General features: G+C 33.8%; 2 protein-coding genes across 6 annotated transcripts in view; both read right to left on the bottom strand.

Annotated features, from left to right (window-relative positions):
• Nucleotides 1–8,826: 8,826 nt before the first annotated feature.
• On the bottom strand, nt 8,827–11,005 carry LOC127093809 (uncharacterized). The gene is made up of 3 exons (XM_051032711.1): nt 10,000–11,005; nt 9,847–9,893; nt 8,827–9,030 (listed from the first exon to the last, which is right to left on the bottom strand). The coding sequence occupies exons 1-3, from the start codon at nt 11,003–11,005 to the stop codon at nt 8,827–8,829; spliced, it is 1,257 nt and encodes a 418-aa protein (XP_050888668.1).
• A 9,495-nt stretch (nt 11,006–20,500) lies between these two features.
• LOC127093352 (putative lipid-binding protein AIR1) overlaps nt 20,501–27,023 on the bottom strand; it is a 65,735-nt gene continuing 59,212 nt past the window's right edge. For 2 of the 5 annotated variants that reach the window (XM_051032264.1, XM_051032267.1), the window contains exon 2: nt 20,501–20,907. In XM_051032264.1, coding sequence (XP_050888221.1) covers nt 20,762–20,907 — 146 coding nt within the window. In that variant the 3' untranslated portion in view covers nt 20,501–20,761. Of the gene's footprint in view, nt 21,088–21,123; nt 21,412–27,023 lie in introns of those variants that run through there. The other 3 variants (XM_051032268.1, XM_051032265.1, XM_051032266.1) reach the window with 3 other exon arrangements.

Below are 27,023 nucleotides of genomic sequence, written 5' to 3'. Positions count from 1 at the left end.
CTATAAACACATGAAACACTATCTCAAGCGCATAAAATAGCTCCGAATTTTCAAAACCTTAGCAGATAAACTTATTGTAAAAATATACCAAAGTAAGCTTAAACTACTTCCCAAACTCACATTAATTCACCTTCTTTAGGCATTCAAATGATATTAAAACTAACACAAATGATGACTAATCACAACTCTAAACTTAGCTTGTTGCTTTCCCTCAAGCAACTTTTATCACAAAAACATCATGTCACCAAGCATCAACAAAATACAGCTGTAAACACATACCTCTAAGATCTTCCATGGTTCTCTTTCATTCCGACCTTCAGTTTGGCCTGATCATCAAGATCGAATGATATGTCACACCAACACTTGATAAAATTGTTTATTTTATCATCCATATTCACACTCTCACAATTTCTTTCAGTTGTTAATCCATATACTCTCAAAATTCACAGTACGCATTATCATACCATAGGCTTGCATAAGCTCTCTTTCAATTACCAAATACACACTACACACACTTTTTGAGGTCTTTTAAGGTTGCAATGGGGCTAGGGCTATGGTGGGATAATATATGTATAAGTAGGATAATGGTTTATAGTATTTCAATCATTCTTTTCACCATGTTCATCTCCAAGGATCACTGTTGGAATCTCTTAAACACTATTGTTCTTTAGCCAGCTGGTTTGGACTCCTCAATTTTATAATTGAGTTCTCCTGTGTATTTTTTTTCTTTCATTTAAGCTATTTTTTCACTTTCTCTTCTTTTTTTTAGGTGCACTCACCTTTATTACTGTTGCGCAACTACCCCAAACTTAAAGGTTGTTATTCCAACAGGAACCCCAAACTTAGAATGAAACACATAATCAAAAGTAAAAGACAAAAATCTGAAATGGGTATGGAAGTTTTGGGGCCATGGTCTTGTGAGGTGATGAAATAATAATAAACAATGGGGATATATGCTCAAAGTAAGTTAACAAATGATATATTAATATATGGGATGGCTATAAAGGCCCGTGGCTTAAACAAACAACGTACCTCAATGTGCGTAAGCATGCAATGAATATCAGAAAAGAGTAAACACAATGTTTAAATGATAAAAACATACCTAAATGCTCTCTCATAGGATGAAAAATGTGTTTGGCTTTTTTTTGTTCTTACCATGTTGGTAAGAGCTAACAGTGTTCATAGTGCCTCTCATGTGATGCAACTTCACAAGCTTTCAAAATGACCATGCATCCTTTCTAGTAAAACTTCCAGATAATCAAATCAAATAATTTCAGAGATTTGTGATTGATTAATATAGTCATGAATAGGGCATCCAAATTTTATCTAGGTGATCAGAGTCAGCTACTCATGGTAGTTAACCTTACTTAAATAACATAAACATAAAAATGAATTAAATAAAAAGAACTACAATATTATTCAACTAAAAGCTTTGGGCAATACATAAAAATAACCAAAAATTAAAGTACATCAACTCAAAAAAAATCACAAAGCTAAAAATAGAAAGAAAAAATAAAACTGATCCTCATTTGTGCCCCTGTCTTTGTCCATCATGGCATTCGAGTCGCCATGATGCACAGAGGCTGAGATAGGGGACATTTGTCCCTGCTGGTCTCTCTGCTCTGGACTCCTGAAGGGACTCTGGTGCTGTTAAGGAGTGGGATGAGAAAAGGGAGACTGATGGTGGTGTTGTTGTTGGACTAGTTCTTCGAGTTGGATCGGTGTATCCATCCCAGGATACTGATAGCGTCCATAGAATACTGTTGGAGGGTAACTTGAAAATCGACATCTAAAATGTTGAGCAACTGCCCATGTATCCACCTGATGGGTGATATAACGGACTTGAAGTCCAGTGTGCGCATAGAAATCCTGCATGAAACAAAACATGAACATCTGATCCTTGTGTCTATGAGAGTCCTTGTCTGCAAAATGAACTCCCTTAGGCACATATTGGGGTTGGGGTCTGTTGGGTCCAATAGGCTCTTATGGCCGTTCCTCTATCTCTGGTGCTTCCACAGTTGGTTTTGTCCTCCTAGGGTGCTATACAATCCACCCAGCATCCAATGCTCATGCCAGGTTCATAATGAGGCCATATGTAAACTCTGGTACCCTTTCTTTCCTACACAATAGAAGGATAACAATAGCTTATCCTAGAGACTTATTAGTCGTACTCTGGGCCATCTCATCCATGTCAATAGAAATGATACGGTCAACATTCACAATACGTCATTTCAATAGATAATATAAAGCCAGAGCTCTCATAGTGATGAGCTCTAACCCACTCCAGTTAATGTCTAGGGTATGGTGCAAAAAGTATGTCCATAATTTCAGGATAACATCCAGATCCACCACAACCAGCTTCCTAGGAATAAGAGTATAAGCCGGCTTCCAACCTCTTCCCTCAAGTGCCAAACGATCCAGCATCACTCGATAAGGCCATATAGTCCAAGAAGACATCTTCATTAACTGATACTCGCAGTTCGGTTTCCTGAACTTCATCTTTAACGACATGTTCAACATTTTCTACTCGTACTAGATCTGTTTCCCTATGATCCAAGAAATTAATCCAGGCTCTGCAACAACATCCTCAGTAGGAGGTTTGTAGGCAGTTGCATAAAACTCCAACACCATCTCCTTAGCCACTAGTTGGATATGACTATTCAGATAAGTTAGTTTATGATGCCTTAGGACATCATGTATGTCTTGGTGTTGGTCAAGGTGAAGGTTGAAGGCTCTCTCCTCAATAATTTTCCTGTGAAGTAAAGAAAAATATATCTCTTCGTTGCCAATAGAGATTAACCTAATAAAATCATGAGATGAAGAAGAAGTGGCCATTTGTTGCTTACTTGGGGAGATCTTACCTGTATCAGAGAAAATATATGGAAAAACAAGAAAAATCAGAGAATTTGGTCAAAAAAAACAGTGCAGCGTATGGGCTATTTTTGAACTGTATCATATGGGGATGCCCGAGGTATGACATATGGCCCAACTCGAACCATACGCGTAAGGCTCCGGTTGTGCAGATGGGTATCTCGTTGGCTGGCCTCATGTGCGTATTGGCTTTCCCATACGTTTATCAGTAGAAACTTGATTTTTGCATCCCTCTTGGTGTTACCCATATGTTGGGAGGTGCTATTGAATGGCCATACACGTATGTGAGGCTTCATACGCATATGGGCAGGAAATATGTAATTCTGTTCTTTTTCCTCTTACGTATGCATTATGGTCCATTTCTTATTTGACTCATCTCCTTTTTACTCATCATCCCTATAAACACATGAAACACTATCTCAAGCGCATAAAATAGCTCCGAATTTTCAAAACCTTAGCAGATAAACTTATTGTAAAAATATACCAAAGTAAGCTTAAACTACTTCCCAAACTCACATTAATTCACCTTCTTTAGGCATTCAAATGATATTAAAACTAACACAAATGATGACTAATCACAACTCTAAACTTAGCTTGTTGCTTTCCCTCAAGCAACTTTTATCACAAAAACATCATGTCACCAAGCATCAACAAAATACAGCTGTAAACACATACCTCTAAGATCTTCCATGGTTCTCTTTCATTCCTACCTTCAGTTTGGCCGAATCATCAAGATCGAATGATATGTCACACCAACACTTGATAAAATTGCTTATTTTGTCATCCATATTCACACTCTCACAATTTCTTTCAGTTGTTAATGCATATACTCTCAAAATTCATAGTACGCAGTATCATACCATAGGCTTGCATAAGCTCTCTTTCAATTACCAGATATACACTACACACACTTTTTGAGGTCTTTTAAGGTTGTAATGGGGCTAGGGCTATGGTGGGATAATATATGTATAAGTAGGATAATGGTTTATAGTATTTCAATCATTCTTTTCATCATGTTCATCTCCAAGGATCACTGTTGGAATCTCTTAAACACTATTATTCTTTAGTCAGCTAGTTTGGACTCCTCAATTTTTCAATTGAGCTCTCCTGTGTATTTTTTTTCTTTAATTTAAGCTATTTTTTCACTTTGCTTTTCATTTTTTCTAGGTGCACTCACCTTTATTACTGTTACGCAGCTACCCCAAACTTAAAGATTGTTATTCCAACAGCAACCCCAAACTTAGAATCAAACACATATTCAAAAGTAAAAGACAAAAATCTGAAATGGGTATGGAAGTTTTTGGGCCATGGTCTCGTGAGGTGATGAAATAATAACAAACAATGGGGATATATGCTCAAAGTAAGTTAACAAAGGATTTATTAGTATATGGGATGGCTAGAAAGGCCCGAGGCTTAAACAAACAACGTACCTCAATATGCGTAAGCATGCAATGGATATCAGAAAAGAGTAAACACAATGTTTAGATGATAAAAACATACCTAAATGCTCTCTCATAGGATGAAAAATGTGTTTGGCTTTTTTTTTGTTCTTACCATGTTGGTAAGAGCTAACAGTGTTCATAGTGCCTCTCGTGTGATGCAACTTCACAAGCTTACAAAATGACCATGCATCCTTTCTAGTAAAACTTCCAGAAAATCAAATCAAATAGTTTCAGAGATTTGTGATTGAGTGATATGGTCATGAATAGGGCATCCAAATTTTATCTAGGTGATCAGAGTCAGCTACTCATGGTAGTTAACCTTAATTAAATAACATAAACATAAAAATGAATTAAATAAAAAGAACTGCAATATTATTCAACTAAAAGCTTTGGGAAATACATAAAAATAACCAAAAATTAAATTACATCAACTCAAAAGAAAAATAACAAAGCTAAAATGAGAAAGAAAAATAAAATTGATCCTCATATGTGCCCATGTCTTTGTCCATCATGGCATTCGGGTCGCCATGATGCACAAAGGCTGAGATAGGGGACATATGTCCCTGTTAGTCTCTCTGCTCTGGACTCCTGAAGGGACTCTGGTGCTGCTGTGGAGTGGGATGAGAGAAAGGAGACTGATGGTGGTGCTGCTGTTGGATTGGTCCTTCGAGCTGGATCGGTGTATCCATCCCAGGATACTGATAGCGTCCATAGAATACTGTTGGAGGGTCACTTGAAAATAGACATCTAAAATGTTGAGCAGCTGCCCACATATCCACCTGATGGGTGAGATAACGGCCTTGAAGTCCAGTGTGCGCATAGAAATCCTGCATGAAACAAAACATAGACATCTGATCTTTGTGTCCATGAGAGCCCTTGTCTGCAAAAGGAACTCCCTTAGGCACATACTGAGGTTGGGGTCTGCTGGGTCCAATAGGCTCTTATGGACGCTCCTCTATCTCTGGTGCTTCCATAGTTGGTTTTGTCCTCCTAGGGTGCTCTAAAATCCACCCAGCATCTAATGCTCATTTCGGGTTCATAATGAGGCCATATGTAAACTCTGGTACCCTTGCTTTCCTACACAATAGAAGGATAACAATAGCTTATCCCAGAGACTTATTAGTCGTACTCTGGGCCATCTCATCCATGTCAGAAGAAATGATATGTTCAACGTTCACAGTACGTCATTTCAACAGATAATATAAAGCCATAGCTCTCATAGTGATGAGCTCTGACCCACTCTAGTTAATGTCTAGAGTATGGTGCAAAAAGTATGTCCATACTTTCAGGATAACATCCAGATCCACCACAACCAGCTTCCTAGGAATAAGAGTATAAGCGAGCTTCCAACCTCTTCCCTCGAGTGCCAAACGATCCAACATCTCTCGGTAAGGCCATATAGTCCTAGAAGACATCTGCATTAACTGATACTCGCAGTTTGGTTTCCTGAACTTCATCTTTAACCACATGTTCATCATTTTCTAGTCGTACTAGATCTGTTTCCCTATGATCCAAGAAATTAATTCAGGCTCTGCAACAACATCCTCAAATGGAGGTTTGTAGGCAGTTGCATAAAACTCCAACACCATCTCCTTAGCCACTGGTTGGATATAACTATTCAGATAAGTTAGTTTATGATGCCTTAGGACATCATGTATGTCTTGGTGTTGGTCAGGGTGAAGGTTGAAGGCTCTTTCCTCAGTAATTTTCCTGTGAAGTAAATAAAAATATATCTCTTCGTTCCCAATAGAGATGGACCTAATAGAATCATGAGATGAAGAAGAAGTGGCCATTTATTGCTTACTTTGGGAGATCTTACCTGTATCAGAGAAAATCTATGGAAAAAAAAAGAAAAACTTAGAGAATTTGGTCAGGAAACACAGTGCAACGTATGGCTCAGAGTGCGAAATGTCATAAAAATTATATATAGTGAAAAATCATCATCATACTCATATCATATATGCGTTGCCAGGGCCATACATGTTTGACAGTGCTCATACGCGTATGGGCATAGGGCAGAATTAGTGAAAAATCAGGATCATGTATCATGCGCGTATGTTGCCAAGTGAACGTTGCATACGCGTGTGGCCCATTTCTTGAAAAATTACATGACTTTTGACATTCCTCATACGCGTATGAGGGCTTCCATACGCGTATGAGCAGAGGCCCTGCAAAAAGGAAAATGTGTGCATCGTCATACACATATGGACCATGCCATACACGTATGGGAAGAGGTCATGCAAAAAAGGAAAATGAGTGCATCCTCATACGCGTATGGACTAGGCCATACACGTAAGGACAGAAGGCTCGATTTTTTTTTCAAAAATATTTCTTTTTCTTTGCCTTCGTTGTGACTATTGGTTCTTTCTTCTTGGCTCTGTAACACACGACTCATGAAAAATAAAAATAAACACACAAGAATGTAAATCATATAATTGAAATTAAACTATTGTTACCTCTCTTGCGTTGCCTCCTAATAAGCACTTTCTAACGTCCATAGCTCGACGTATGACTAGTCTATGGTGCTCTGAGTTAGGCCACTTCCACCAAGCCATTCTCCCGCCCTTGGTGATAAGGCTTCAACCTTTGGCCATACACCTCGAAGGTGTCCCCACTGATGTTCTTCTCTAACTCAAGTGCCCCATGCAGGAACACTTTATGTATAGTAAATGGACCAGACCATCTAGACTTCAACTTTATAGGGAACAACTTCAACCTGGAATTTTACAAGAAAACCAATTGTCCTTCCCAAAATTCCCTTTTTTGAATCTTTTGATCATCCCATTTTTTGTTTGTTCTTTATACATTTTTGTATTCTTGTAAGCTTGATTCCTAAACTCTTCAAATTCATGAAGTTGAAGAATTCTAAAATCCCCCGCTCTTGAGATATCATGATTCAGGAATTATGTGGCCCACAATGCCTTGTGTTCTAGATCTAATAGTAAATTACAGGCTTTTCCCTAAACTAATTGATAAAGGGACATACCTATTGAGGTTGTGCTTCCAACATGGCTAGCATTTCTTTGTCTTTTTCATCCTCATTTTCCTCAATTTTTTAGTCTGAAAAACTGAGAACTCTTGACAAAGATAATTTGGGGATTTGGCGCTTAACAGACTGAGCTACCACTATGTCTAACACTTCAACTGGACTACTTGTCCCCTCATCATATTTGTACTTCATAGAATTACTAACATTAATTTTTAGCTTTTCATCATAAACCTTAAGGGTCATGGTCCCCTCCTCAATGTCTATCATGCATCTCCCTGATTCTAGAAAAGGTCTTCCAAAATCAAAGGGATCTCTTGATCTTCAGGCATCTCAAGAATAATAAAGTCAACAGGAAACATAAACCTGTCTATTTTTACCAGAACATCTTCTACTATACCATATGGTCTCTTTACTGAGCGATCAGCAAACTAAAGTGTCATCCTGGTATCCTGAATTGTACATATTACCAACTTCATATAGATGGACAAAGGCATACGACTCACACTGGCTCCCAAATCAATAAGTGTCTTCTTGAATTTTCTATCCCCAATTGTTCATGCAATGACACCACTAGAAAAACAGTTATTAGCGTCGGCCACTTTAAGATGCTAAAGGTTAAAAAACGGACACTAATATGTGGATAGCGTTGGTTTAGCGTCGGTGTCGGGCCTTGAATAAAAGTTGCGAAGCTACTAGGTAACGTCGGCTAAAGATACACCGAGGCTAAGGTGACACTAATGGGACCGACGCTATCTTGTTTCAAAACCATGAAAAGTAAATAATTATGCTTAGCGTTGCCTTGTCCGACTCTAAAGTCAACAAACAAAAGTCAACATTTTTTGTTAGCATCGTTCGACTGGCATTAAGGTCAATTTATAAAACTCAAGAAAAAACATATAGCGTCCATGTCACCGACCCTAAAGTCAACATAGAAAAGTCAATAATCATATTTAGCCTTGCATACACCGACTCTAAAGTCAAGAAAAAAGGACAATAAAGATGTTTAGAGTCGGGTTGCAACATGACTTCAACTTCGAAGAAAATCAACCTCACTCAAACAAATTTTTTCAATCCACTCCATCAACCGAACAATATCATATTTATGGTAAAACATTTGGAAACAATCTCAAACATTCGTGAAAGAAACTACAAAAGTTCTACCCACATTAACTTTCAAAAAAAATACACAAAAAGTAATCACATCCGAGATTAATTCCTTCTACTAAAAGTACAAGATCAATCTTTATCTAATGACTGATCATCCAAATCATCATCATAATGATGAGAATGTGATACAAAAGTTGAAGTGTCAAATTTCTTCATCATAAATTCCTTCCAAGCATTCATCTCCCTCTCCATCCTTTGTGCAATCTCGGTAGCAGCTTTTGCAGCCTCGGTAGCAGCTCACATTGCTTCGTTAGCCTCTTGTAATTGGGTCGTTGCAGCCTCGACAATTTGTTTAGCTCTAATTCTAGCTGCTCTTTCAGCTTCTAATGACATCCCAAACATAGAGTGTTGAGGAGTTTAAGATTGTTGGGTAAAACTTTTTGATCCACGTTTTAGATTAATAGCTAAATCTGCAGCGCCATAAACCCGACCACAGTTACGGCCCCCAGCAGCCTCTGTCCATAGCTGATTTACACGCTCTCCATCTAACACTTGAACAACCTCTCCATTCCCTTCTTCAGTTGGCTGAAGTTCTGCATCAAACTTCTCTTTAAAAGTCTTCTGCATAATAGAAAAAGTAAGGAATACTTAACAGCAAGATAACACAAGCAGTATCATTCATATATGTATTTTCTATTTCAAGCATGTTTCAAGCATAACGAATACTTAACAGCTACATAATATATGTATTTGTACTGAATACTAGTGTTAATTTCAAAATTTGTGGTGGCGATATTGTTAACACTTTTGGAAACATTCTTATAATTAGTTTGGTGTGAAGTTTCTATTAATTTATTTTTCTCTTTTGTGTTCAAATACAGTTCCTCAAAATCTACATATTTATGTTTGTTATACACAAGTGAAAAATTCTGCTGTAACATTTATGTAGAACATTGATGCATAATATGTTTCAAGCATAATATGTTTCAAATACAGTGTATAATAAAGTGTAATATGTAGAACATTGATGCATTTATGTAGAACATTGATGCATAATATGCTTCAAGCATAATATGTAGAACATTGATGAAAAATTCTGCTGTAACATTGATGCATTGTTATACATAATATGTTTCAAATACAACGCCATAAGGAATACATAACAGCTACATAATATGTTTCAAGCATGGATGCAAATATTGATGCAGTAACATTTACGAGAACTTACATAAGTAGATGCAGCACGACTGTCAACCCATTCACCATTTTTCCTCTTGTGTGTTTTTAAAAATAACTCATCGGGACGCAGATCCCTTTGAAGTTAACGTGACTACAAATAATCAAATAATCTAATAATCAATACAGAATACGAGTAAAACTGTCAAGATATAAAGAATCTTCGTAATAATAATAATTTGTTAGGATTTTATTACTTACAAGTTGAAGTGCAACATCAATATGAGCCTTACGGCCTGTGGTGTGGACTGCACATTTCAGGGGGGAGATTATACGGAGTAACTATTATTGGCCAACATGAGTATGGAGAAGCAGACGCTTGAATGTAAGGAGTAAAACCATCTGAACACAGACCCAACCTTACATTTCTGGGTTCCCTAGAAAAGTCAGGATATACACTATCAAAATGTTTCCATGCTTTTCCATCTGACGAGTGGCGAAGGATGTTGGAACTATTTTTGTTCATGTGATGCCATCTCATTTCAGTTGCCGACTCAGTTGATGCATACAATCTTTGTAATCTGGGAATGATTGGGAAGTAGAACATTCTCTTCACTGGGATATCTTTGTACTTTCCCATGCCAATCTTGCGAGGAATGAACCTAGGAGCATTACAAAATTTGCACTCTGATAGCTTGCTATCATCCTTGTAATATAACATACAACCATTCTTACAACAATCAATCTTCTCAACCTTTAGCCCTAACTTAGATACCAACTGTGTTGCTTGGTAATAGTTCTCGGGCAAGCATTTTTGAACTGAACATACACTTTTAAGCATTTGTGCAACAAAATCTAAACCTTTTTGTGGAACATGCCAATTAGACCTAATTTCAAGAAGTTGAGTAGATATTGATAATATTGATTGGGTAGCTCCCTCATAAATGGGCTTGTTGAAAGATATTAACTTGTCATAAAATCGTTTGGCATCTTCGTTGGGAAACTCATCCTCCGTATATTCCTCAACTTCTATGTTATCATTCACGTGAGAGAATACTCCATAAGGCCTAAAAGCATCATACACCATCTGATTCATTGCCTCAATTTGGTCATCATGATGCACATGCTCACTACTATTTGAATCATTCCTTGTATTAACATTGAGCTCTACTTCTCCATGTTGAGTCCAAATCCAATAGTCTGGTTGAAATCCATCTCGATACAAGTGAAGTCTAACACTAGTTGGTGTTCTTATCTTGAGACACTTGCAATTTATACACAGACACCTTATCCCTCCCTCAGATTTACAAATAGGTTGTTTCAAAGCCCTCTTTACGAAGTCTTTAACCCCGCGAACATACTCTTCTTTCAATCCGTGTCTATTGGAATATACTCTATCGTACATCCAAGTACGATCCATTTTCTATAAGGCAAACAATTAACTCGTCAACCACTGAAAATTAAAACATATATTAGACAAAAATGAATGGCTGATATAATTATCCTACAACTACAAGGAAGAACCATATATAATAAATATGTTCTGAAATTTGTTTTTGAAATGGAGCATATGCTACCTCATTTGGACTAAAGACAATAGTGTCGAAAATATACATTACTATGCTTGCTTAGTGCTATTAAAACTTTATTATTTTAAACATGCACATAATTAAAAAAAATCATTCTGTTTATAATGTACTCAAGGACAACCATGTTCCAGAGGAATAATAGTTTTATGGGAAGGCTGCTAGTAAACGTTCTTTTTCCTGTCAGTAAAAGAAGTAAAATAATAACTTTTACAACCAGAACAATGATAAGACATCCTTAACTACTGGAAATGCAAAAGTAAAGAAACAAAACCATAAAATATTCTGCTCTACTAAAAAAATATTCTGCTAGGCCCTTTAAACCAAACCATAAAATATTCTGCTCTACTAAAAAAATCCTGAAATGTTCAAGTTAGGTAAATCTCAGCTTATTTTGTATTTATCGTTTTGAGTGTTAACATTTTATCTTGTTCTTAGGGGTCAGAGTTCAGTAAGATACCTTGTTTTTTCTTCACTGTGTTGAAAAGTTGAAACTTTTAGCTTTTATATATTTATCCCAAAAAAAGTAAAATGCAAAATGCCTGTAGAAAGTCTAACAATAACAGCAGTAGAAAATACAACAACATCAAAAAAAAATTAACAGCAGTTAAAAGTTCCAACAACAGCAGCAGAAAAAATGTCAAGAAGAAAAGTCAAAAGTCCAACAACACTAGTAAAATGTTCCAGCAACAGCAGTAAAAATGTCAACAACAACAAAAAAGTCTAACAACAGCAGTAAAAAGTTCCAACAATAACAACGGTGGCATAAAAATCTAACAACACAGCAGTAGAATGTTGAGCAATAACAGCAGTAAAAATTACTCCCTGAAGAGGTTTTGGATTAGATTATAAGTTTCAGCAACTATGGCCTTGGGTGTATAAATAACAGGACATGGTTATCTTGAATTCGGACCTGTAACACCCAATCTACAATTAGTTGAAATTGTGTACAGAAAAATTCATTCATTGGTTGATTGGTTGTAGGTGATTATATATATATATATATATATATATATATATATATATATATATATATATATATATATATATATATATATATATATATATATATATATATGCTGTTTAATATGCCTAGGAATAGAATCTTAGCAGTAGGAAACAAGACATTCTAATGGAAGTTCAAGAATGATGTAGTTAATTGAAATATGATTTACTTTCCTGCAGTTTTGATTTCTTTTCACTATTGCTCCTTTCTCCTAATCCTACTCATCGCTATTCAGGTAAAATGGCTAAGTTAAATTAGCAAGAAAATTAACGGATCTGATGCAAAACTATTTGAAACTTAACCAGTCGGATGCAACACATTTTTAAAATAAGTGATGCTTATAACATACAAGTAGAAACTATACAGCTTTCACAAACACAGGTAGAAATTATATAGCAGAGCAATCAAAATCACATTTAACACCACACATATGTTCATAACAGGAGTATCATAGAAACTGTATAGCTTTCACAAACACAACTTTCACTACTGATGCAAACAGTTAATAAATTTGAGTCCAGAAAAAACATTTCCTTCAAAATAAATTATAACCCCAACCTTGAGAAATACTAACTGATGCAAACACTAACTATTGCAAACACTAACTGTTCAGTTTGGTTCCAAATTAACATAGGGATGACTAACCTTGAGAAATAGTTGTCTTTGCAAAATCCCGGATGATATAGTGCTTCGGTTCCAACTTAACTTGCATTCAACAACTGCTTACTGCCTCCACTAAGTAAGATGAGCATTCTTGAAAACCTACATTCAGAAAACCAATTAGCAAATAATTTGATTTTTGTAGTTTCAGACTTAAAGGAGACTTTAAACATATTTGGAAACAATACTAAACTTGCAAAGAAAATTTGTTTCCAGCATCCACAAAGCTGATGGTTCTGGAAAACCTACATTCAGAAAACATAAAACATATGACTATCTCATACTCATTAAACCAAAACTCCATGGAAATGACTTGAGATGAATATGCATTACCTTTGATGATTCAGAAACCCTTTAACGAGGGATTTTGAATTAGGGAATTAGGGATTCTTCAATGGATTCACGAATTAGGGATTCACGAATGGGTTCACGAAATAGGGAAAAAAGTGATTAACGGAAAAAGGGATTCACGAATTAGGGATTGACGAACCAAAACTCCATGGAATTAGGGTTTTGGTTTTGTGAAATGAAATGGAGGGAGAGTGAAATATGACGAGGGAAGATGAAAGAGGGAAATAAGTTGTTGTGTAATTTTTGGTCCGAAATAGAAAATTCCATAGAGTCCGCCAAGTGGACTCTAAATAATAAATAAAATACTTAAACCTAAAATATATATATATATTATAGATAAATCAATAAAAAATGTATATGTTATAAGAGTAGAGTCGGCTAAGCGGAATCTAAGTAAATAAATAGTAATAAAAAAATAATGCTACTAGATAGAGTCGGTCGCACCGACTCTAAATAAATTAATTAAACATTCTTCAAAGATAACAGAACAAGTAGAGTCGGTTTGGCCGACACTAATAAAAAAATAACTTGTCTTAAAAGATGTACCTAGATAGAGTCCGTTAACGTAGGCTTAGCCGACACTAATAGTGTCCGTGTCGGTGGCCGACTCTAAACTAGGAGGCTAAAATGACATATTCTACTAGTGTGGTGACATAACCCCTATCTTTCTTGTTTTTTACCGGAATCTTCATACTCTGCAAAATAGCACTGCATGTTTTAGTCAAAAGTATAAGTTCAATGTCAATTGTGTGTTTCTTGCAAATGATATATTTCATGAATTTGGCATATATTGGCATATTCTCTAGTGTTTCAGAGAATGGGATATTGATTTCAAGTTTCTTAAACATCTCTAAGAACTTCTCAAAAAAAAATCATGTTGATCCTTCTTCTTATTTCTTGAAGGACGTGGGAATTTGATAGTTGGTTTTTGCTCTTTGGTTTTCTCTTTCTCAACCACTTTTTGTGTGACTTCTTCTTCAAAAAAAAAATTGGTTCTCTTTAATTTCCAGGTCCACTTCTAGAAAATGGTTTTCTTCCCCTGATTTGTCTTCAGGGCTCTCAGTTGACTTATCACTTATAATTATCACAACACTCACATTATTATGCTCTCTTAGATTTGTCACTCTTGCACTAGGAAGAGACCTTTGTGCCCGAGTAACTTCTATTTATTGTGCTATCTGACTCATATGAACTTCCAGATTCTTAATAAAAGTTATAGTGTTTCTTTGATTATTCCTTGTCTCTTCTGGGAATTGGGAGTTTTGAGCGGACATCTTTTCAATGGCTAATTTCCAATCTTCCTTCTTAGAAGCTTATTGTTGATATTGTTGTTGGAACTGACTATGGTAATTTTGCTGAGGTCGTTACTGTTATTGGTTCTAATACTAAATAGGACCCTATTTTTTAATACTCCTTTGTTGATCTTTCTAGAAGAAGTTTGGATGATTCTTCCAACCTGGATTATAAGTATTAGAATATGAGTTATTCTGCTTCAGAAATTCACTTCTCCAATTTGTTGCACAGTTGCAACACAATGCATGGCATACTGAGGTCCACCATAAATTTCACAACTCAAAGCTTGAACTAGTTGAACTTGAGCTACCTGTTGAGTACCTATATTCATTGCCTTGAATCTTTTTTCAACTTCTGCAGCAACTTGGTCTTCCAACTTATACTCTGAGCAGTAATTTTTAAATCAATCATTCCTTCTGGCTTGCTTACACTTCTATCGTACAACTCTAAGTGTTCATTTGCAGCAATGACTTCTATAATCTTCTTGATACTAGTGGCTGTTGTAAAGTTAGATTATCCTCCAAGAGCTATATCAATTAGTTGTTTAGTTTTAAACTTGAGGTCATTTATAAAATTTGCATTTATTCAGTCTGATTTAAGTTGTGAGTAGGACAAGCAACTAGTAATCTCTTGAATCTCTTGTATGCATCGGCCAATGATTTCCCCTCATTCTATTTAAAACTCATGATATCATATATTTTCCTGAGAAAAACAAAAGCAGGAAAATAGTCATTAAGAAAAATTGTTTCCATTTCTTCCCAAGTAGTAATACTTCTAGCAGAAAGCAAATAAAACCATTCTTTGGCATCTTCAGCTAGGGTGAACGGAAGCATTCTCAATTTTTGGGCTTCTTCAGTGTGCTCATTTATCTTCAAAGTAGTATTCATAGTAAGAAACCTTTGCATATGTTTGTTTGCATCTTCATTAATCTTTCTTGTAAAAGGTCTCTTCGCAAGCTGTCAGATAGTAGTCGGGTGTAACTGAAAATTTTCCATATTTATCGGTTGGTTAACTGTAGTAAGATGACCACCTTGGGCATTTTCTCTACCATAATTCCCAAAAAGTCTTTCTTCAATTGCTTCAACCATAATTGGTTCCTCTACTTCTCTGTCTAAATCTGTATCTGATTGGACCAAGCCATCTACCTCTTGCCCTGCCAACCTTGTTTTTCGAGCTCGCATATGTCGAGCGTGCAATGTTCTTTCTGATTCTGCGTCAAAAGGAAAATGAGCTGAGGGCTTTCCCCGCATACAAATATTAGACAGGTATTAGTAGCAACAAAATAATACCTCTAAAAATAAAAATAAAATGAATAATAAAAATAATTGAAATTAAAATTTTTAGTTACAGCAACAAAATTTTAACTAAAATAAAACTATGAACTCTATAATTTTTGGCAGTCCCCGACAACGACGCCAAAAACTTGATCGGTAAATTAGATAGTGTAATAATCTGCCAATATAGTAATAATGGGAAATCCCAAGTATCGATCTCAAGGGCTGTCTGACGATACAAAGTTCATATTTTAATTTAGTTAAACTAAAGACTCATGAGTTTTAAATTGGTATTTTTGGTAAAGAAAAATAAACTGACAAATAAAAGTAAACAAAGCAGTTGAAATGATGAAAGCAATAAGAGTAGACATACTAGGAAAGGTGTTTGATAGGATTCGTTAGCAATTCTAACCTAACCTTGCAACAACTTAGTTTATAATATTGATTACCGGCTCTTAAGGGTGTTTACTTCTAAGTCCTTTGTGAGTAAACCTTTAAACATTCAAATTAATTCATATGTCCATAGTGAATTATAGATGAATTTAAGCATTACTTTATCAAGAACAATCCGGTTTCTATAGAGTATCCAAATATAATAGAAATTGTAGTTACTACAAGATTCAAGCAAAAATCATCACAAGTCCAAATCAGGGACATCCCCCAGCATTGAGGGATTTAGCTACTCATAACAATAAAGAAAAACATGACAGAAAGCGTAGACATTACAAATTAATGGACGAAAAAAGGTCTTCAATCACAAAAGTTTATGAAAATCCTAATTCACCAAGAATTCTTCAGTGCTTCAGCCTTCAAAACGCGTTCTCTGTACTAAAAAATCGTCTAACCATTGAAAATTCATGTTTTTTTTATTAAACAGACAAATTTTGGGCTTTTTCAGATTTGGACTGTTCCATACGCGTATTGTCTCCACTTATACGCATATGAGCTATTTTTGCACCGTCTCATACACGTATGGTCTATGGTAGGGCATATGGCCCAGCTAGAGTCATACGCGTAAGGCTCTGGATGCACAAATATGCGTATGGGCTTTCTCGTACGCGTAAGGCTCTGGATGCACAAATATGCGTATGGGCTTTCTCGTACGCGTATGGGAAGAAACATGATTTCTGCATCCCTTCTGGTGTTACGCGTATGCTGGGAGGTGTTGGTGAGTGACGATACGCGTATGAAAGGCCTCATACGTGTATGGGCAGGAAATGTGTAATTTTCTCTTTTTTCCCCCTACTCATACATTGTCATCCGATTTCTTCTCTGACCCATCTTCTCTTTACTCATCAACCCTGTAAACACATGAAACAATACCTTAAGCGCATAAAATAGCTCAGAATCATTAAAATTTTAGCATATCAAATTATTATAAAAATCTATTGAAATAAGCTTAAATTACCGTTGTAAACTCATCGATCATTATAAAATACAATTGTAAACTCAAGTTTTTTTAATGAAGAAAAAAAAAGTAGTAGCAGAATTATAAAAAGGATAAGGAATTTTATACATATACATATTCATAGTGAGAAACCGTTTTCTTTGACAAAATACATATGACAGACGTATTTTTTGTACATATTCGATAGATGTTATGATTGGGATATTTTGCAAGTAGTTTCCAGCCAATTCCGTTCAAACTAAAATATATAAACTGAGGTATAATGTTTGTCTTGTTTCATGCCAAATACTAGGTTGTTGAGATGAATTATTGAAATCAAATTAGGCGATTTCGTTAGTAACACATTTGTGCAATTTTTGAGTCGGCAAGGCTCAAATTTTAGTGGCTATGGTAAGGTCAAATTGTGCCAGAATCCTTTAGAAGTTGACAGATCTAAGAGTCAATGTAAATATGATTTTGATTATTAAAACAGAATCTGCCGTAATTAAGATTGCATAAGTCAGCAAGTTTATCTAGAATAGTGATATAAATAATATAAATATAATCCTGTTAACAATTGCCTTATCTATATTGTTTAAGGAATCCGTAAAAAGAAAATTAAATATAAATCCAATACTTGATGAAGTAATTAATATATAAACTTTTCTATGATTGTTACCCTCTTTTTTATTTCTTAAACAAATTCTAGAGCACTTGTTAACTTTTTTTATAAATTAATATGGATGTTCATAAATTATAAGTAGAAGAGGATTACAATATACTTGTCCTATAAGCATAAACATGATTCATGTAGCAGTGTAAAAGAAATAGTTTGAAGAGTATAATATAAATATTATATGCTTTATTTCTTTTTCTCGTCTCTATTTCTTACTTTCCTTTTTTCTCTTTCTCTCTTTTATCATTTTAAAACTGAGTTTCCCTTTTGCTACTGCCCTGGCTCATTTTAGAAAACTACATCATTATGTCTTGTTACTTATAAAACACTATATAGACATACACCGCATGCATGCAAAATACTGTGACATAATATTGTCTGACATGTAAATTTGTTAGATGTTCGTAGGTAAAAAACTCAAAAAGAAATTTCTATCATCAATTTCTTATGGTCGTCATTAGCTGATTTGTTTTTATTTATTCATTCAGTTTGATGTCATTTGTATGTAACCTTAAACTAATTTGTTCAGGCAAACCTGCATGGGATGGAGGTGCTGATATGCACCCACATGTCACATCATCTAAATTTGTTGATTATTTCTACATTGACTTTAGCATCAGTTATGTCGATGTTACATTTTTTTGTTGATTTTTATGAATTGATTTTAGCGTGGTTGGAATGATGCTACACATATTTGTTGACTTTTGTGAATTGACTTTAGCATCGGTCTAACCGATGCTACACTTATTTGTTGTATTTACTTGATTGACTTTAGCGTCTGTCAAATTTATGCTACGAGTATTTGTTGATTTATATAAATTGACTTTAGTGTTGGACTCTGCTAGCGTTTGCTTAGACTTTGCTTAGCCGATGCTAGTTAGCTAGAGCTGCTTTTTAGTCGACACTACACTATAGCTTTAGAGGTTTAATCCAAAGCCTGACAGCGACACTAAAGTCGAAGCTAAATTCAATTAGCACCGATTTATAGCTTTAGCGTACAATAATGGCCGACACTAATAGTCACTTTTCTAGTAGTCACTACTATAAAAAATATATTTTTTGACGAAATTTTCACATCACCCAACAAAAAACTAAGGTGTAAACCATAGACGCATCATATTTTAATTTATTTTTTTTAAATATCATATATTCTCTAGGTTTAGTAGAAAACCTATGAATAAAGTATTTAGAGGACACGCATTCGAATCTCAACAACTACATTTTAGCATATTTTAATATTTTAAAATTATTTTATGACATATTATCCCGGTTTTGTTGAAAACCGAGGGATAAAGTATTTAGAGGACACATCTTTGAATCTCAACAACTATATTGTATCACTTTTTAAAATTTTTTAAAAATTTATTTATGACTTATTATCTCGATTTTGCTTAAAAGCAAGAGGTAAAATATTTAGATGACACGTTTTCGAATCCCAACAATTACATTTTATAACCTTTAATTTTTAAAAAAATTTTATGGCCTACTATCTAAGTTTTGTTGAAAATTAAGGGGTAAAGTAGCGTATTTTTTTATTTTTTATCTATGACAAATTTGATGAAAAATTAAGAGCGAATCTTTGTCGTCCATTTATAAAGTAACAATGGTCAAAACATTGTCAAATCATCAATTTACATGAAATATTAGTGATCCACGTAAAACTCTCACTAGTTAATCAAAACGTGAATGCCACAACTATCCATTTTGGATACAAAGTGCTGAAATTTAAACTTAACATATTGAAAATAATGATATGTTAGTAAGGAAAACATGAAAGTAACATGTTAGTTGTACTCGTACCAAGTAAATGTTTAATATTGTTGTTGTTGTTGTTATAATTTAGTATTTAACGATTCTATTGATTTTATTTATTTGTTGTTGTTTTTGTTGTTATTGTTGCTGTTGTTGTTGTCGTCGTTTTTGTTGTCGTTGAGATTTAATTTTTAAAGATTCCATGAATTTTGTTGTTGTCGTTATTGTTTTTATTGTCAAAATTTAATTTTTAAGGATTCTATTGATTTTGTATTTTTTTGTTGTTATTGGTGTTGTTGTTGATGATGAATAAGATTTAGAGTTTGTCAATAAATTTGATGTTTTGCAGATTAAAACGAAAAAAACAGATTAAAAATATAATTTTATAAACAGAAATTTACCCCTCGGATATTGTTAAAAATCAAGTTAAGAAGTAGCACTGTTTTAAAAATCCATAAAATATATATGTTGGGGATTGAACCCATAACCAATGCCACTTTTTTCCTCGATTATTAAAAAACCGAGGGAAAAAGTGACAGGTTTAACTTATAATGCCTTTGAAAAAATTACACTTAAGTATAAAGTTCCGTTGTTATTGTTTATGTTATTCCGCCTTAATGGTATAAAGTTCCCTTGTTATTGTTTATGTTTATTCCGCCTTTGAAAAAATTACACTCAAGTATACTTCTGATATCAACGTTAGAAATCTAAACTCTGAATTCATGTTTTAGACAGATAGGTTTTATAAAGTTAAAATACTAACTATTCTTTTAAAAATAAAAGAGAGCGAAGATGGTGCATGTCACTGCTATTTTTGTGAATGAAGGATTATACCATTCAATTTAACTATGCAGCTTACATGCTCTGGTCCAATTCTCACAAGTCCAAAATCCAATGAAGACGTAAAACTTACCATAAACCATTCAATGCACAAATTAATCAAAATTCTCCATATATATTAAAATTAAAAAGAACAAAGTTGGTAAATAAGGAAACATGCTTACCCCATTATTGAAATGACATACAATACATTTGGATTGATGATAATTTAGCAGAATCACAGTGTTACCGTGATTTTGTTAAATTCATAGTGGTTCCAATTATTATCATAAACAATAACAAAAATAGAAACAACAGTGAAAATAGAAGCAGCATAAGTATTTGTTTGGCTTTAACTTATAACGTGAAATTCTATGAACATTGGAAACCAGAGGGAATGGATTTTTGACAAGCACTGAGTAAGAGACTGAGTGTGACAGGAACATTCAAGTTGATACCAAGAACGTTAGCCTTAATAGCAGTACAAAGACAAATTGCTGCATCCAAATCAGCCAAACCTTGAATCAATGCACAACACTTGCTTGAAGCAGGACTTCCGACAACAACATTAACAAGTCCAAGAAGATTAGCACAAACACCTAGCTTTAATGTGTCCTTAGGACATTTTTGTGATGTTGAAGGAGTAGGAGGACTAGCCGTAGGGGTTGTTGTTGATGGAGGTGGAGTACCAGTGGTAGGTGTTGTTGATGGAGTAGGAGGAGGACTGGCCTTAGGTGTTGTTGATGGAGTAGGAGGAGGACTGGCCTTAGGTATTGTTGAAGGTGGTGGAGGACAAGGTGTAGGATTTTTCGAAGGTGGTGGAGGACTATGCTTAGGTTTTGGATTGCATGATTCACAAGCATCTGAAAATATGGAACAAGAAAGAAAAGAAAGTAATATAATTAGTGCACTAAGCTTGTTAGAATCCATTGTTAGGAAATAAACACTAATGTTTTGTATGTTTAGATGTTGAACTATGGATGAGAAGGAAAGGGGAGACTTGGACTATATTTATAGGGAAAAATAATAATGGCTTCATATCTTAGTGGCTCTTAAAGACAAGAAATTTCTATTACCTGTAGTTAATAGTATCTAGCAACTTACATATTATTTGAATTACACTTTTTTTTTTGTTTCAATGGAGTTAATATGTTACTTTTACCAGACATCTGGAATGATTGTTTACTAAATCGCTTTATTCAACAAGCGTTGTAATAGGATAGTTTTGACATTGTTTTTACAAACAAGTGCTTTAATTGGGTACTTCTTAAAATATTAAATATGTAAGAAGGGTCAATTTGGCAGATTTGGATAGGTAGGAATAATCAGATCTAGGTGTTTAACACAAAACATATGTTTATGTTTAAATTTAAATGATTTATATTTAAGTGTTTACTTTAAAATAAAATATAAGGAACATGGTAATATATGAGTTGAAATTATTTATCCTTTAGCTTTTGTTTGGAAGTTTAGAATAGAATTCAGTGAAGGATTTAAAAAAGAAAATATTTGAGTGGAAATAATCGAAGGATTTGAGTGGAAAGGGTTTTGAAGAATTTATTTTTATTCATAATACATAATACTCCTAATTTATAGGATTTTAGGGTCTAGATAAAATATTCAAATATATTTTATATTATTATAGTATTTTAAAAATTAAAAATATATGAACCATAAATACTCATTTATGATTTTATACAAAAATACTATTTCAAAAAATGTTTATGAGTTCTCTACATTTAAAAAAAAATGAATTGTCTTATTATAGTTTTGTATGTATAAACTTACATAAATGTCTAATATTCGTCCTATATTTTAGAAATTTATACATTAAATTATAGTAATAAAAGAAATGGAGAGAACAGAAAATAGAAAAGACCTCAACCCATATTTTGTGGCATTTTCATTCAATATACAGAAGTTAATTTTTATAATTTAATAATAAATATAATCTTCAAAATTTACTTGAATAAAAAGTATTTGTACTTTTCATTAGAATCTTGGTTAATTTATAAGAGACGAAATAAATTTCAAAAACTGCTTAACTAGTTGTTATAAAAATTAAACTTTCCCAAAGAAGAGGAAGAAAAGAGTAGTAGCAGAATTAGAAAAAGGATAAAAGATTACATATATATTGACAGTTGTTTTCTTTGACAAAATATATATTTGACAGATGTGTATTTTAGTACATAATTGACTAACGTTGTGATTGGGATAATTTGCAAGTAGTTCCAAGCCAATTATGCTCAAATAGAAAAATGTAAATGTTTGTCTTGTTCCTATTATTGGAGAGGATGAATTGGAGATTAATGATATTAATGATCTACTTGGATGGACCTATTTGAATTTAGTTATTGATAAAAAAAAATTGTGACATTATTTACTATACATTTCTAAAACAATTTAATTAAGATATTTTTTATAAACTTTTAAAATTTATTTAAAAAATAAATGGATTTTGTGGCGGTTTTTTTTAACGGATGCAAAATTCAGGTTGCAACAATTTTGGAGCTGCCTTTAAAATATAATTGAGATGACTTTAAACATCATTAATTTTATTTGATATTTTTTTTAGTTATTATTAAAAATTCACAGATAAAATCACAGGAAATTTATAATCTGCATCTAACTGTGCTGCTAATATATTTCTAAATTAAAAAAAATTATATTTATGTGTTTAATACAAAAGAAAAGAAAACTACAAACAACTACGCGTCACATTAAGCCACATAAAAGAGTTCATAAGTAAGCATGACCAACCATTCAATCTTAATTAACTACACACAACTAAAACACATTAATTAAACAAGAATACACATTTTTCAAAGTGCAAGACTTCGAATGGACTTGTCAAAACTAGCCACAACACCACGCACCTTGCAAATCTCTAAAATATAAATAAAATCTTCAAAGAAACATTAAATAGAATAACATAATATCCTCAACAATCATAAATCTCCAAATATGAGATTTAGATCCCTACACAAATTGAAATAGAATGAGATAAAAGATGAAAGAAATTGTTTGCAAGCACTCAAGAAAGGTTTAAAACCCTTTTTGGAAATGAGAGTACAAGTGAGTTGTGAGTTTTTAAATCAATATTGAAAGTGTAAGTTTTCTAACCTTGTGAAAGGTTTTTAGAGAAAACTCTTTTATATGTGCCAGAGATCTAGCATAAAAATAAGCAAAAATGGTGTATGCATCGAGTCATAAGCAAAATGTATGATTCGAGTTAGAAAACAAAGTGATTTGAATCAAGAAGCAAAAACTATATGAGAATCCATTTGTGTGATGCGAGTCACGCAAACTGTCATTCGAATCATATGATTCGACTAATAAAGGTGATTCGAATCAGAGTTCAGAAATAAACTAGGAGACATTCAGTTCAGTGTAATTCAAATCAAACGTTCTTCTTAATCGAATCAGGGTGTTGTTATTCGAATCATGAAGTCTGTGATTCGAGTGATGTCTGATTTGAGTCATGTGCATAGCGTGATTTGAATCACATTATCAAAATCACATATTTGTAACTTTTTAAATGATTTTTGCAATTCTACTATAGTCATGACTTGAACCATTATAACACTATAACGAAAAACTTTGATTTATGCATACTAACAACAAATTTAAAAATCAACCCAAAAATGCGCAATCGATGAGGATACTCAATAGCTAGATAAACAAAACCAAAGGCTTAATAGACAAGCAATCAAAACATTTATCCCATGAGGAAGACACATACAACACGCCATTTCAGTCCCCTCTTTCTTACTTTAAGCAGAAGCAAAGTGTAATTTGTAACACCCCTTTTTCTACCCCAAAATACTTAACATATCATCAGAGTAAATAAGCACACATATAAACAAAAGGGCGTCACATCGACGTTTTCAAAAACTAAAAGCTTTCAAAAACCAACAACTTTCATCATCAACATACAATACACCTGGTCATTTAAATTAACACATTTCAATTATCATGAATATTCAAGAATATGCGTTCTCAGCGGAAAATAATGAATACTCATGCATTTCATAAAATGATCCATGTCCCATACCATGATCATCTCTCAATAATCTCCTCAAGATAAAATAAAATCATATCCAGAATATTTGGCACTATGGCATCTCAAACAGCAATTGCAATCAACATGTTCACAAGTAATAATATAATACGTATCCAAATAAGATATGAGTTCAATACTACTAATCTACCTCGTGTTACATGACCAGAGCATTGACTCACTACCTAGTCTCCAAACTAGAACACGGAAGCTCTCCGGCTAAATCTCGAATGAGCTACCTTCCACTTACTTCAGCAATACTACTCCTGAGTATCTGCACGATGCCCATGTAAAGGCAACATTCAAACAGAAATGGTGAGAATTCAAATCATTATGAAGGAGTATAATAAAGCACAATGATTAAATCAACAATTAAAGGAATTCATCACACTTCGTATAACCATGTAAATAATATTAACCAACATTTATTTCACATGTTTCAAACATCCATCAAAACTCAAGAAGTATAATATTAAAATCCAATACTATATTCTCAAATATACGCGTAACTACAATTATCACAAAATCACATATTTTGCCAAGTTATGTATCCAAACATCACCAAATCCAATTACCATATCTCATACACACATCACAATCACAACAATGCATACACTCCATTATCACATAACTCTAATGTGACTCAATGCAAGACATGTGACTCTATGCATGTGGTACCGCAATGTGAACCCAACGTTTCACCGCTTTCCGATTCAATCTCTAGAATCCAAGCCACGCTTCCGATCCGGACAAGATCAAAGCCACTACGTCTATTTCCAATTATGGATCAACGTCTGCTACGCCTATTTCCAATTAAGGATCAACGTCTATGTGAACCCACAGTTTCACCGCTTTCCGATTCAATATCTAGAATCCAAGCCACTACGTCTATTTCCAATTAAGGATCAACGTCTGCTACGCCTATTTCCAATTAAGGATCAACGTCTATTACCATGTGAACCCACAGTTTCACCGCTTCCACCATGAAGCCGACCATGCAATGAATGAATGTACAAATACCAACACATATGCAATTAAGATCATCTCTACCATCTTAACATTCCACATATCACCATAATTCAACTCTATGAATTATCCACCAATGGTACATATACACATTCATAGCAATATATCATTCACAAATATAGGCTAATTATCAATTACGCACACTTAGATTTCACTTCAAATGAATACCACTTTTAAAATCTCAATTTTTCATTTTTCACAGCAAGTAACTGGTTAACGCTCGGCGGATAACCGGTTAACATAAAACAGAATCAATTTCCTGCGCAGATTTTCAAGCAAGTAACCGGTTAACGCTCGGTGGGTAACCGATTAACATAAAACAGAATCAATTTTCTGCGCAGATTTTCAAGCAAGTAACCGGTTAACGCTCGGTGGGTAACCGGTTAACATAAAACAGAATGCAGAATTTTCTGCATTTTTCATCGTTGGAGGACTTTCGGACATCCGATTTCGATTCCGTAAAAAGCCAAACGTTCAGAAAATTATGACTCATACAATACTCTAAGTATATAACGTTAGTTTGTAGTTTAACACAATTAAATCACCACAAATCAAGAATACTCATCAAAACCTAACAATTTCAAACAACCATACAAAATTAGGGATTTTAACCTAAACATACTTCTACCCATTGACCCAATCATACTAACCCATAATAATCAGGATTCCCCCCTTACCTCTTCAATTTTCTCGAAACCCTAGCTTCTCTCTTGATCTTCCCCTCTTCTCCTTACTTTTCCTCTTCTTTTTCTCTATTACCGTCAAATGATCAAATGAATCCTACTTCTCACTCTCCTCACCTCTTATATACTAGTATTACATTTGGACTTAAAGAATGATACCTCTAATTTAATTGTTAGGCCCAATAAAACCTAGTATTATAATATCTCTATTTAATTCAAATAATTTAAACCAACTCAATATGCACACCAAGTTAATTAATTCAATTATTCATTATATCTCATATCAACTAAATAATTAATTAACACACCAAATTAATTAATATACTCGATTATTATACTACCTAACAACCAATTAATTAATTAACACTCTAAATAAATAAAATAAAATATAATAATAATAATATAAGAAATAAATACTAAAATTGAATTGTTACATGATCAATGTTTTCCTCAATTTTCTTACTTTAAGTAGAAGCAGAAGCATCTGATTCCTCTTTGAGATGTTACCTGTTCTCTAGAACCTATCGCATTGTTGCACAATGAAGTGAGCATCTTTGAACAACGTAGGCCAATATAACTTTGATTGGAGAAGTTTGGTTGATGTCATATATCCACTAAAGTGTCCTACATATTCTGAATTTTGACAGGCCTTGAGATTGTCCTCTGCTCTCCTTCTGGAACACATATTCGAATCAATCAATCTATCCCCTTTTAATAAAGGAATGGATCATCCAACAAATACAATTTGAAATCATGTAAAAACTTTTTCTTTTTGTTATAGTCAAAATCATCAGGTATAACTCCACCTACCAAATTGTTCGCATAATCAGCAAACCATGGAACACCACTAATTCCCAAGATGTGT

The sequence above is a fragment of the Lathyrus oleraceus genome, chromosome 6, assembly GCF_024323335.1.
Source record: "Lathyrus oleraceus cultivar Zhongwan6 chromosome 6, CAAS_Psat_ZW6_1.0, whole genome shotgun sequence".
Classification (NCBI taxonomy): Eukaryota; Viridiplantae; Streptophyta; class Magnoliopsida; order Fabales; family Fabaceae; genus Lathyrus; species Lathyrus oleraceus.
Note: the sequence above shows the minus strand (reverse complement) of the source record. Positions and strands in the feature narration are given on the sequence as shown.